This window comes from Papio anubis, chromosome 7, assembly GCF_008728515.1.
Source record: "Papio anubis isolate 15944 chromosome 7, Panubis1.0, whole genome shotgun sequence".
Taxonomy (NCBI): Eukaryota; Metazoa; Chordata; class Mammalia; order Primates; family Cercopithecidae; genus Papio; species Papio anubis.
The window spans coordinates 71375074-71389216 of record NC_044982.1 but is presented as its reverse complement, the minus strand read 5'-3'; the positions used below and the strand labels follow the sequence as shown (position 1 = coordinate 71389216).

General features: G+C 38.4%; 2 protein-coding genes across 6 annotated transcripts in view; one reads left to right on the top strand and one right to left on the bottom strand.

Moving 5' to 3' along the window:
* The window catches only part of PRORP (protein only RNase P catalytic subunit), a 149655-nt gene that overhangs the window by 31093 nt on the left and 104419 nt on the right, over window positions 1-14143 (top strand). The gene's annotated exons all lie outside the window — the stretch shown is intronic.
* LOC103886186 (septin-7) lies at window positions 2222-3512 on the bottom strand. Its single transcript, XM_009211394.3, is given in 10 exon segments — window positions 2222-2454; window positions 2457-2523; window positions 2526-2626; window positions 2629-2687; window positions 2689-2745; window positions 2747-2826; window positions 2829-2970; window positions 2972-3217; window positions 3219-3448; window positions 3450-3512. Coding segments are annotated over 10 exon segments (1191 nt in total). The 3' UTR covers window positions 2222-2308.

The following is a 14143-nucleotide window of genomic DNA, read 5'->3' as shown; positions in this document are numbered from 1 at the left end:
TACTTTCATGATAGAAGTTATGAAAAGGGAGATTATAAAACATTGCTTTCTCAGTGATTTTCATGCAGAAGCAACATCTTCCTATAGTAAAGGTTTCCTCAAGTAAACATATTATATGTTTATTATAATATATATAGTATATATTCATTAGAAAGGATATAACCAGTTCAGAAATACCACTATAGAGAGTGAAAGTCCCCTTCTTAAAGCACATAATACTTTTTAAATGCTGAAAATTGTCATGACATTTGCACATATGTTTCTTTTTCCATTTTTTAAATGCACAAGATAAAATTTCTTAATAGACTAGAACAACTAATTTAGATTCAGAGTCAGTTCTATAAAGGTTTCCTACTGTACTGCATTGTTTTTGCTTTGCAAAGAGGTTATTAACATTTTTTTTCTGGGTTAGGGGAGGAGTTTTTAAAAATCCTGTACAGGTTTTTAAAAACTCCTGTACAGGTTAATCCATTGTGTGGTAAAAGCTATAGCTAAAGAGGCAATGTGGAATGCTCCAGTGTGCACAACCCCTGCTTTTATCACAGGTGGCAACTGCAGATTAATTCTGGTGTGGTTAGGCTTTACACAAAGGGAAACTTGAACCTGAGAGCCTATGTCCCCAACAGTGCTAATTGGGAGATGTGGAGTGAGGGGATTTCCACTCTTTACAAGATCTCCAGTGCATTTCCTCTTTGTTTTTGCATTTTCCTTTGCTATGAAGCAGCTGCACAGAAGTAAAATGTGATTTCCTGCATTTAGGAGTTCTGGCTTTTCTTTCAGAGACTTATAATTGGAAGGGTGGAATGCATATGGATTAAGCTACCTACAGGGCTAATTTAAACGTAGGTGTTTTATTTTTGTTTTTGTTTTTGTAATGAGTTCACTGCATTTGTGCCAGGAGTATTTTTGTTCAGATGTTTTGAATTAGCAGATAACTCAGGTTGTTTCAAAAGCAGGCTTCTCTCTAGGCTGATCACTGCTTTAACAGTGTAATTCTTTGCAAGCTGACTGAAAAACCACCAATGGCAAAAGTGCATTCTGTCATATTAATAAAAATACTGTAGTTCCTTTGCAGATTCATACAGTATAAATGCTTATCTTGATTATATAACCTGCAGAATTTTCCAAAATGAGAAAAATAGGCAGAGGATGTTTTTCAAGAAAATATGGTAAGGCCATATCAAGGTACAATGTTCCCAGATACAATGTCAGTGGGAATTGAAAAGAACTTATTCGCAGAGTAGATGCTCAGGAGTCATTAGACTTAGGTGAAAGTTCTTATCATAAATTAATAATTCTTTTTGTAGTCATTGTCAATATTTCTTGTCCTATTAACGGTAGTTGATTTATTTTCTTTTTTCTTTTCTTTTTTTTTTTTTTTTTTGAGACAGAATCTTGCTCTGTCACCCAGGCTGGAGTGCAGTGGCGCGATCTCGGCTCACTGCAAGCTCCGCCTCCTGGTTTCACACCATTCTCCTGCCTCAGCCTCCTGAGTAGCTGGGATTACAGGCACCCGCTACCACGCCCAACTAATTTTTTATATTTTTAGTAGAAATGTTAGCCATGTTAGCCAGGATGGCCTCGATCTCCTGACCTCGTGATCCTCCCGCCTCAGCCTCCCAAAGTGCTGGGATTACAGGCATGAGCCACCGTGCCCGGACGTTCATTTTTTTCAAAATATACTTAGGAGCCTATCCTAAACATGGGCCAGACCCTTGGATATTTTTGGATGTGGTTTCTTCCCAAGTCATTCACCGTTGTGTTGATGGTACAAGGCTCCTCCACTTGCAATCAGAGAAACGTCAAATGACTATTAGTAAACAAGAACTGATTATTAAGTACCAGATTAGCAGAGCTAGATGATCAGATCCAAACCACAGCATTCATTATTACTGTAAACTATGTGATCAGTGAAGCTAAACTAGTATTTAAAACCCAGGCACCCACCACTACACTCAGCTAATTTTTGTATTTTCAGTAGAGACAGGTTTTCAGAATGTTGGCCAGGCTGGTCTCGAACTCCTGACCTCAAGTGATCCACCCGCCTTGGCCTCCCAAAGTGCTGGGATTACAGGTGTGAGCCACAGTGCCTGGCCTGTTAGTTTCTATTAATAAGTACACAACACCCTAAACAATTCAAGGCATCTTAGTCTCCATTAAGAACAACAACAAAATAATTTTTGTCATGCTGTTAAATCTATCACTATGGATAAAACTGGTGCAAATTGGTCAAATGGATCCAACAAACACTGATGTCCAAGTTGGGATATTGGTAACTATTAATAATGCATAACTCTTGGTCAGTAGTTTAAAAGATCTTCTCTTTATTCTTTTTCTTTTTGAAGGTTCTCAAAGAGCTTTGTTGTTTTGAAATATATTGTTGAGCTTCCCAGTTTGCTTTCTCATCCTCAAACTGACAATATTTTTTCTCTAATTCTTTGTGTTATGCTTCTTTTTCATTTGCTCGTGGCGCTGCCATTGGAACTCAACTTCAGAGTCCTTCAGGTTTTGAGCTTTTTTTTTTTGACGTTCATTTCAAACACCTGCTCCATCTCCAGCTCCATCCTTCATTTTAGCTACATACTCCTTTCTTCTTCCATTTGTGCCAGAAGTCTCTTAGCCCTTATTTGTTATCAACTACATTATAAGTCACAACTGCCAGTTTTCTGCTTTCATAGTGGGCATTTAATAACATCTTTCAAATCATGCATATGTGTTATTAACGTATTTCTTAAAATTGTAAAAACAATGTTCGCCATTTTTAACTTTAGCAACACCCCAAGGATACTGCCTTCCCCTAACCCTTTTGCCATTAAGTTCAATGATACAGTATTACTACCTACCTAAGCAAGAGGTAAATGGTCCTTCATCTTTTTAACAAACTTGTTGTCTTCTTCATCTGTTTCTGGAAATTTATATGTTTTAAGTTATTAGATTTCTTTCATTATCTGTTTTAAAGTTATTATCTTGTTTAATTCCATGTCCTCAAGGAGCAATGAAGTATAAACAAACCTGCGTCCTGTTATTGGGCACCTGACATCTGTTCACTCATGATTCTGCATTTAGGTAGTCCACAAATTTAGTATCAATGTAGTCGATAACGAGCTGCCAGCAATTACTATTATCTACTGCATCTCCAAATCGTGGGGTATCAACTATTGTAAGCAGCAACTTAACACTACCTTCTTTGATTAAAACTTTGGATTGTTCCTCCTGTAGTCTTTTTAGTAATAATTCTATGAGAAAGACTTGGACATTCTGGAGAATGCAAATCTATGAGGAATCATGAGTAGATTAATGTTGTCTTTCCTGGATTTCCCACTACCATAAGTGTGAATTCAAACCTTCTCTTCACTGATTCTCTGGATACTTGATTTCGGAGATTGGCAAATCCCACACATTTCCATCATTCCAGTCGTCCAGATTCCAACAGAAGAAATCCACAGAGGAACCATGGTGCTGCTGTTGATGCTCCTCTCCTAAGCAGCAGTGGATCTTGCACTCCAGGTCATTCTTTTCAAAACGCTGATGTAATGCTGTTACTCCCCTGCCTCAAAACCTTCAGCAGTTACCCATTCCTGCCCTGAAAGTAATTCTTCCAGTTTGGCCGCAGACTACTTTTCAGGCCATATTGCTTACCATTCTCCTCTAGAGACTCTGCTTCAGCCAGTGCCAGCTAATTAGTGGCTCTAGACTGCTTTGTGTTTTCTTCCTCTTCTTTTTCCCCTTATCTAAAATATACTCCTACCTCCAAATCCTGTTTTTCCTTCATGGCTATCTCAGTCCCTTTTCTGTCACACAACCTTTTTTGACCTCTGTAGTCTGCATTTATCTTTTCTTCATTGGAACTTGTAGCATTTATTAACCCTGGCACACATCTGGCTATTGGTCCTATACTATGTGTTCTTGTTTTAGTGTTTAGTTTTTCACGTTAGTGTCTATTTTTATTTCAACCAGATTAGAAACTCTGAGGGACGGGACACCCTTTTGCATATTTTCCACAATGCGTGGCATCCAGTAGGTGTGTGTAATAAATATGGTTATTTATACATTAAATAATCCAGTGCTTACATTTATTATGTCATAGCCACCATTTCAGTTAATCTTTACAGTAACTCTGAGGGAATGAGTATTTTCTCTCCGTGACAAATGAGGAAACTGAGGCTCAGAAAAGTTCGGTAACTGGCTGAAACCACACAGGTTAAGTGATGAAGTCAGGATTCAAACCCACATCTTTGGACTCAGTAACACATGCTGTTTAACCATACCGGTAATTCTGCCACCTTATGAGACTGATGTATGTGTTTTGAGGATGGGAAATTACCTACCACTTAACTTACTATTATTTACTTAATAATGGCAGAAGAAAAAGTGTGCAAACCTGGATTTGTAGTGATTCCCAGCAGGAATAATGAAACAGATTCAAACTGTGCCGAAGTTCACAGGAAAATAGAATTTCCCTTAATCTCGTTGATTACTGGTGGAATGACTCATCTTCCAGTTGTACATTGCTCTTGAGTTACTCAGATATTTGTATAAGTTAGACAGTGGAAGGAAAACCACCAATGAGATGTACAAGACACGTCATTTGAGCTGATGAATGTTCCCGGGATATCCCCAAGATTTCTACCTGAGTATTCTTGCCTGTCCTATTTACTGTTTGACTCTTTCACCTTTTGGTTTTCTTTCAGAGTAAAATCACTTCCCATTTCCTTTCTGCTTTCCACTTGGATAACTTTCACAGTCTACTCTCTTACTACTGCAGTGCACAAAGATTTACTGTCTACATATTTAACATTAGTCAGATTTACTGTTGAATTTATGCACTAGAAGTTTCAGGAATTTAAATTTTTCCTTTTTCATTCTCTTTTCTGCTTCTGATTTTTTTTCACTAAAAGGGAACAAAAATAACCCAAACTATTTTCTTTTTATAAAAAATTAGCAATAGAATTGAGTATAGATGGTAGTAAATTCTGCTTCATTTCTGTGGGAACATTGAAAACTTGATGGCTTCTGCAAATGACTGATAAATTGTTTCTGCTTTATAAAGAAAGGAAATAGCTCATTCAATTCAATGAAGTCATTAGTAAATGGAATTAGAAATAAAGATTCTGTATTTTTTTTGTTGTCATTAATTTGGTCTTTCTGTCCGCATCTCAGTTTTCTCACAGGTTTGTTTTGAGGATAGATCAGAAGACATATGCACACTGTAAAGCATAAAGTAATCCTTAAGGATGCACTACAGGCAGTCCTCAGCCGAGAAACTTGATTTATGAACCACGCATACATGCGTACTACAAAGGGATGGATCTTACCTCAGTCTAGTGCCCTTTGAAGGTGACAAGCTAAATGGTCTTTTTGGCCCCCGAATCAGAATACCTAGGAACAACTGAAATGTAGACATATTTTTCTTATACACGTGGGAGCAGTTAGGTTATGGGTCCTTTCAGGGATTCATCTACTCTGCTGCCATGTGAAGACAGGAGCCCATTTCTCAGTCAGGAATAGGAAGCAGGAAAAGTTACTTTTCTGGTATCCAATGTTGAAACCCAAAAAGTTTATAAATGTTGACAAACTATTGGTAAAACTTGTGGTATTATTATTTACCTAAAGCACATACAGGGGCTTTTATAGTATAGACTTTTTACAGTCAAATCATTTAATTTTATTGAGTCCTTACAATAGCCCTTTGAAGTATGTATTAATAGCCCTACTTTATTCCTGAGGAACATAAGGCCCAGAAAAGTGAAGCGACTTGATCAGTGAAGGGGCTTAAATTTTCTACACGTTTCCTTTCAAAGACGAAGGGAAGTTAGGCACTGTGTTGGCACTTTAGAGCAGGTTCTGGGTTAGTTGTGAAGCAGAGGGGATTTCCAGGGTGTGTAAGCACGAACAAACTCCTTGAATGAAAGCAGAATTTTTTTTTTAAGTAGTTAACAGCGTTTTGGGGTTTGCAGGACTCAGGCTGTGTTACTGCCTTTTTTTCTTTTTTTCTTTTTTTGGCCTGATTTGTTTCTTTCTAATTTAGGAGCAAGATTTTATAATTAAAAATATATTGCCTTTTGCCCTTTCTTTTAGCTGTTCTCCATAAATCTGTCAGAATATGATATGAAAAGGAAGGAGAGTGGGATTAAAAATAATATAGCTGATTCTGTCTAGACATTTAATTTCTAAACTATCTTTACCTGAGTTAGATCTTTCTGCAAAGCTCAGACAAGATTTAAGAAATAACTTTAAACTTGTAAGTAAATTCTGTTCTATCTGGAATTTATAGGAGAATGTATTAATACTTGGAAATAATACCTAACTGCTAGGGAGCATGCATCTTTAGCTCATGATTCTAGATGATTGAGAATTTTTTAGGGAAAGTTTTTTAGTCCTTCATGTAGTTGATAGTGGGCTATCATTTTATATTTCAAGATTAAAAAATAGATTATCTTCTTTCTCCTTCCTCTCCTCTTCCTCTTCTCTTTTTTTCTTCTTTCTAGCTGTATGGAATGACAATTTAATTATTCATTGAGTCTTCTATTAATGAGTATTTAAGTGGTTTCAAATCTTCCACTATTACAAAAGTGCCACAGTGAATCACCTTACACATTTGTAATTTCTCACATTCTGATATAGATGTAAGATAGAGTCCCACAAATTGAATTGCTAGCACAATGGAGACATATTAATTTTGATTGGCCTTCATGGAAATTTTATCAGTATATACTCAGCAAATTATATATTAATATTTACTAGTTAATAATCAGCAAAATATGAGAATTCTTTCTCCACACCTTTAAGATTCAGTGTGCTATCAAACATTTTGATCTTTGCCTATATGAAGCAAAAAATAAAATTGCAGTATAGGATTAATTTACAGTTTTCTTGGAGTGTGGTGGAGCATATTTTCACAGGTTTAAGAGTCACTTATATTTATTTTCTGCAAACTGTTTGCTCCTGTCTTGCCCGTTTTTTGAGTTTTGACTTTTCTCATCAATTTTAGGAGCTCTTTATTTGAAAAATCTGTGGTTTAAATTACAATTTTTGAAGCTTTACTTATGTTTTTTTCTCTATGTACATTTTAAAATATTCAAATTTATCAGACTTTCCTTTTATGGCTCCTGGGTTTCATATTTAGAAAGATTTTTTCTGTTGCAAGGTTATTGAAAAGCCAACAAACACAAAAACTTGCTTTTGCTCCCTACACTTTTGTTGTTTTTCTCTAAATTTTTCATCCATTTGGAATTTTTTTCTGATGTGAGGTATAGTTCCAACTTCATTTCTTCCCCCGCTAATTAGCCAATTGTGTCAACATCATTTGTTTAGCAACCCATATTTTACCCAACTAGTGATAAAGTGGGATGTTACTGTTAGCATGTACCAAATTCTTCATATAAATATTTAGGTCTCTTTTTGGACCTTCTTTTCTGATTCACTAATCTGCATACTTCTTAACAGTATGACACTATTTTGATTATTGTAGTTTCATGATATATCTAATATCTATTAGAGCTAATTTTTATAACTTGGGTTCTGGCACTTTCTTTAATAAACTTACCAGAGGTAAATATTATAGGCCTATGATAAAATGTATTAGCAATGTTCCCTGGGGCAAAATCACGTTTTATATATGTGACAGAGTCCTATTACCAGTAGCTTTTAAGCATTTTTGAACACAACACAGATACAATATACATTATATGTAATAACACATTTATAAATAAAAAAAATTTATACATTAAAAAAATTATGGACTCTTGCTATATTTGTTGCACTCTATTTTTAGTTCTGTTTATTTCTCTCCAAAATGCTGGTTGCAACTGTATAAATTGATCTCATGACCTAGTAAGGTGTTGTGACCTGCAGTTAAAAAACCACCTTATTATTTGATGTTTTAAATCATAGCCATTCTAACTGGTGTGAGATGGCATCTCATTGTGGTTTTAATTTGCATTTCTCTGATGATTAGTGATATGGAGCATTTTTTCATGTTTATTAACCACTTGTATGCCTTCTTTTGAAAAGTGTCTGTTCATGTCTTTTGCCTGTTTTTTAATGAGGTTGTTTTTTGCTTGTTGAATTAAGTTCCTTATAGATTCTGGATATTAGCCCTTTGTTGGATGCAGTTTGTAAATATTTTCTCCTATTCCGTAAGTTGTCTGTTTAAAGTAAATAGTTTATTTTGCTATACAGAGTCTCTTTAATTAATTAATTAGGTCCCACTTGTCAATTTTTGTTTTTGTTACAGTTGCTCTTGGGGACTTAACCAAAAATTCTTTGCCAAGGCTGAAGTCAAGAAGGGTATTTCCTAGGTTTTCTTCTAGGATTTTTATAGTTTGAGGGTTTACATTTAAATCTTTAATCCATCTTGAGTTAATTTTGATATGTGGTAAAAGTTAAGGGTCCAGTTTCATTCTGCTACATATAACTAGCCAGTTATCCCAGCATCATTTATTGAATAGGAATTCCTTTCCCCATTGCTTGTTTTTGTTGGCCTTGTCAAAAATCAGGTGTATGCGAGTGTACAGCTTTGTTTCTGAGTTTTCTGTTCTGTTCCATTGGTCTGTATGTCTGTTTTTGTACCAGTATGAGGCTGCAGAGAAAGGGGAATGCTTATACACTGTTGATGGGATGTAAATTAGTTCAGCCACTGTGGAAAGCAGCTTGGAGATTTCTCAAATAACTTAAAACAGAGCAACCATTTAACTCAGCAATCCCACTGCTGTGTGTATACCCAAAGGGAAATGAATCATTATACCAAAAAGACACATCCACTCATATGTGCATTGCTGTGCTACTCACAATAGCAAAGACATGGAATCAACCTAGTGCCAATCAGTGGTGGACTGGATAAAGAAAATGTGGTACTATACACCATGGAATACTAGGCAACCGTAAAAAAGAACAAAGTCATGTCCTTTGCAGCAACATGGATGGAGCTGGAGGCTATAATCCTAAGCAAATTAATTCAGGAAGAGAAAAGCAGATACTGCAAGTTCTTATAAATGGGAGCTAAGCATTGAGCATACATGGACATAAATATGGGAACAACAGACACTGCAGACTGCTAGAGGGAGTGGGGTGTGGGTTGAAAAGCTACCTACTGGGTACTATGTTCAGTGCCTGGGTACAGTATACCCATGTAACAAACCTCCACATGGATCCCTTGTATCTGAAATAAAAGTTGAAATACTAAAATAGATAAAAATAAGGAAAAAATAAAAATACTTCATCGCTGACTTGAAGAATGAAGCCGCAGACCCTGGCAGTGAGTGTTACAGTTCTTAAAGATAGTGTGTCCAGAATTTGTTCCTTCAGACATTTAGATGTGTCTGGAGTTTCTTCCTTCTGGTAGGTTTGTGGTCTCGCTGTCACGAGTGAAGCTGCAGACCTTCCTGGTGAGTGGTGCAGCTCATAAAGGCAGCGTGGACCCAAAGTGAGCAGCAGCAAGATTTATTGCAAAGAGCGAAAGAATAAAGCTTCCACAGTGTGGAAGGGGACCCAAGGAGGTTGCCGCTGGCTGGCTGGCTGGGGCACCCTGCTTTTATTCCCTTATCTGGCCCCACCCATATCCTGCTGATTGGTCCGTTTTGACAGAGTGCTGATGGGTGTATTTACAAACCCTGAGCTAGACGCAGAGTGCTGATTGGTGCATTTACAATCCTTGTGCTAGACACAGAGTCACAGAGTGCTGATTGGTGCACATACAATCCTCCAGCTAGATATAAAAGTTCTCCAAGTCCCCATCTGGTTCAGGAGCCCAGCTGGCTTCACCCAGTGGATCCTGCACTAGGGCTGCAAGCCAGCTGCCTGCCAGTCCCAAGCCAGACCTGCACTCCTCAGCCCTTGGGCTGTCCGTGGGACCGGGATGGCACCAGCCAACACGGAGCAGGAGGTGGCACCTGTAGGGGAGGCTCAGGCCGTGAGGGAGCCCACCGCATGGGGAGAAGCTCAGACATGGCGGGCAGCAGGTCCCAAGCCCTGCCCCAGGGGGAGGCAGCTAGGGCCCGGTGAGAATTTGAGTGCGGCTCTGGCGGGCCGGCACTGCTGGGGGACCCGGCAACCTCTGCAGCTGCTGGCCCGGGTGCTAAGCCCCTCACTGCCCTGGGCCTAGGCCCTGCTTGCCGGCTGTTCCGTGTGCCCGGCGGCCGAGCCTACGCCCATGTCCCCCGGAACTCACAGGGGCCCGGGAGCGCAGCCCCGGTTCCCACCCGCCTCTCTCCCTCCACACCTCCTGAGAAGTAGAGGGAGGAGGCTCTGGCCTCAGCCAGCTCAGAGAGGGGCTCCCACGGTGCCGTGGGCTCCTCAAGTGCCGCCAGAGTGGAAGCCAAGGCTGGTGGCCAGGGAGGCGCAGAGAGTGAGGGCTGCTAGCACATTGTCACCTCTCAATTAGACATATCCAGGTGAAATACCATTAGTCCTTATTAGTCTCTTTTGGGGAGGGAGTAGGGGAGTGGGAGTGATGTAGGTCCTTAAATAAAATAGGGAGACCACATCAAAGAAAGTAGGATTTCTAAGCCAAAAAACTCATGAAGGACATTTGCAAAGTTTCTTTCCCATTGTTTGCAGGACCTTGCAGGGAAGGGCAGCAGTCTTGATTGGCATGCCTTGCTTAAGAATACAGGGCACACTATTAAAATATACTGTATAGGAAGAAGGAAATACTATTATAGTGCATGTGCCAAGAGGTTTAGGCCCCATGTGTAAACTACTCCATGATCCTTAAACACAGTTGTTTTGATGTCTTCTGGCTTTTGGGATTTCTAGCTTGAATTTCTTAGTTTTGAGATGGGGTCTTACTTGTTGCCCAGGCTGAACTGGAACCCCCAGACTCCAGCAATCTTCCTGCCTCAGCCTCCTGAGTAGCTGGGGTCCAGCTTGATTTTTGTTGCTCTGAGGGATAGTACGAGAGAATGAACTTCTGGATTTTGAACCCCAAGTTCACCATTTACTAGTTAGGTGATCTGCTTAACTTCCCTATGCTCTATTCTCCTAATCTGTTAAGTGGGAAAAATGATAATATCTACCTCATACCCTCATACCATTGTTTCAGCAATAAGAAAGTTAGTATATGTAAAGCACTTAGAATTTTTGTTTCTTAATAGCATTGTGATCTACATGGCACGTGGAAAGCACTATGTAAGTTTATGGTATTATTTGACTTGGAAGTGTGTAGGATTTTTTTCTTTAACCTCACAATTAAAAATTTTGTGGGGATGTGATTAGGTGATTTTTTTCATTATTTCCCTGAATTTCATGTCATGTGTCCTTTAAAATTGTAAGGTTTTTTTTGGAGACAGAGTCTTGCTCTGTTGCTCAGTCTGGAGTGCAGTGGCACAATCTTGGCTCACTGCAACCTCTACCTCCTGGGTTCAAGCAATTCTCCTGCCTCAGCCTCCTGGGTAGTTGGGATGACAGGCGCTGGCCACTATGCCCAGCTAATTTTTGTATTTTTTGTAGAGACAAGGTTTCACCATGTTGGCCAGTCTGGTCTTGAACTTCTGGCCTCAAGTGATCCACCCGCCTCAGCCTCCCAAAGTGCTGGGATTATAGGTATGAGCCACTGTACCCGGCCAAAATGTAGGTATTTTTTAATCTTGAAATTTCATTTTAAAAAAAAAATTCTTTTTGTTTTGATTTATTCCTTGAGAACACCCTTTTGAGGCTTAAAAGTTAGATCTCTGTTCTCTGTCCCTCATACCTATAATGTTCTTTCTCTTAACATTCTTTTTCTTCTTCTGCACTGAAGTAGAATTTCTCAAAATTTGTGCTGCATTTCATGAAATCCATGTTCTAGTATATTAGTTCTAATCTTTACTGCTTTCAAAGCATATTTAAATTCTGTTGTTGCATTTTTTTCATTTCTATTTTAATTTTGGATCTCTTTGTTGCTATTCTCTCCTTAAAGCTTATTGCTCTTTCTTCATAGATACAACCAAATTTGTCCTCTTCTTTGAGGGATCCAGGCAGAGGTCTAAATTCTGAATTGTATTTTAGTTTCAGAACATGCTTATATCTGAATCTTTTTTTTTTTTTTTTTTTTTTTTTTGAGACGGAGTCTCACTGTCGCCAGGCTGGAGTGCAGTGGCGCAATCTCAGCTCACTGCAACCTCTGCCTTTGGAGTTCAAGCGATTCTTCTGCCTCAGCCTCCTGAGTAGCTGAGACTACAGGTGCGTGCCACCATGCCCAGATAATTTTTTGGGTATTTTTAGTAGAGACAGGGTTTCACCATGTTGAACAGGATAGTCTTGATCTCTTGACCTTGTGATCCGCCCACCTTGGCCTCCCGAAGTGCTGGGATTACAGGCGTGAGCCACTGCGCCCGGCCTATCTGAATCTTTAAGGGAAAACTCCTAACAAATGTTGGTGTATCTTTCATTGGCCTGTGAAGGATTTTTTCATCCTATTGAATTATCCTTGAGAAAAGAGATCCATTAATGCTCAGCATATGCCATTAGGTAGATGGGTAGAGTGTACTTACCCCTTCATTGTCCTTTTGGATGCTGGCAATTTCCACCTTTTGGATCTAGACTCATCAGGATATTAGTCCAGTTTATCTGGTAAGCTGCATGAAGATGGGGCATTTTTCCACTCTGGCTTATCGAGTCAGATGCGGTTTATAATTCTCCTCTGAACAGCATATGACAGATTATTCCTTGGTGTCATGTACTTGTCTTATCTCACTTTCAGTCCCATTACCTGCTTATACCACTCGTCTTTAGATGATAAAGTATCCAAAGATGCTGTGTTCTCCTAACTCTCCTGCCTTAAAGGTTAATTACTTAATTAGGATAGAAGAAAACAGCTAATGGACCACCTGGATTGAGTGGTAAAGGAAACTTGTTTGAGTGATGTTTGACATGTGGTAAGGAAATCATCACCGTTTTTTCTGTTTAATGCAGCCCTTGTTTCTGAAATTGAGTTAAAGTATTTTTCCTGCTTTACTTTGAGTTACCTCTACTCTTTTTTGTCTCAAAAGCTGGAGAAATGTGCTAAGATAGTTTGTCTCAATAAATTACCATTGATTACCATTGGTCATTTAGTTAGGAGAACTCTCTCAAACTTCTCTTTAGTTTACAGTACTGTTGTTGCCAGTTTAAAATTTCTCTAACCTCCTTGTTGGTTGTTAGGTTGCAATGATACTTTTTAGCCATGTGGCTTCATTTTCATTAAGGCAGTCTTGTTAATGTTCTTATTTAGGATTGGCCTCCATGGTTTAAAGAATGCACAGGAAGTAATTAGATACAGAGATGCATTTTTTATTGTTGTTCCCATGTTAAGAGCACTGCTTCCAACCAAAATAGCTGGTATTCCCCTGTTTTTCCACATCTACTATGACTAAAGCCAGTTTCTTTAAAAAGACCTTTCTCACTTAATGTCCTACTCTAGCAACTAAGAAGAAATAAGTGGAAAACAATAATGCATACTCAAAACTTTACATAAAAAGCAGTGATTGTCACATGTTAACTATATCCATGTACTACAGACACAGATAATATTTTCTAAGGATTAGAAGAAAGGGAGTGTTAAAGCAACTGGCTTTAACACCACATTCTTCCCCCATTCCTTCATTAGTTAATAGACACTTGAATTGTTCTCAGTTTTTGGCAATTAGGAATAAAGCCACTGTTAACATTCAATATAAGTCTTTGTGTGGATGTGTATTTTCATATTTCTCCTGTGAATACTCATAAATGGGACTGCTCAGTTATATGATAAATATATGCTTAACTTTGTAAGAAACTGCTGAATTATTTTCCAAAGTAGTTGTACCCTCCTGCATTCCCACCAGCAATGTTTGGAAAGTCCATTTGCTCCACATACTTGTCATGGGTCAGTCTTTTTAATTTCGGCCATGCTAGTGGGTCTATAATGATATCTTGCTATGGTTTTAAATTTGCATCTTCCTGAAGACTAATGATGTTGAGTATTTTATAATAGTTATTGTACCAAAGGTTATTGTTATCATCTTTGTAACATTGATATGATAAGATTATCTAATCGAGAGTTGATACTCAGGTTTTGTCACTTGTCCCAATAATGTCCTTAACAAGCTTTTCCTTCCTCTAGATCCAAACTATGACCACACATTGGATTTAGTTGTCATGTTTCTTTGGTCTCTTTTAATCTCAGTTTTCTTTGTCTTTCTTGGAC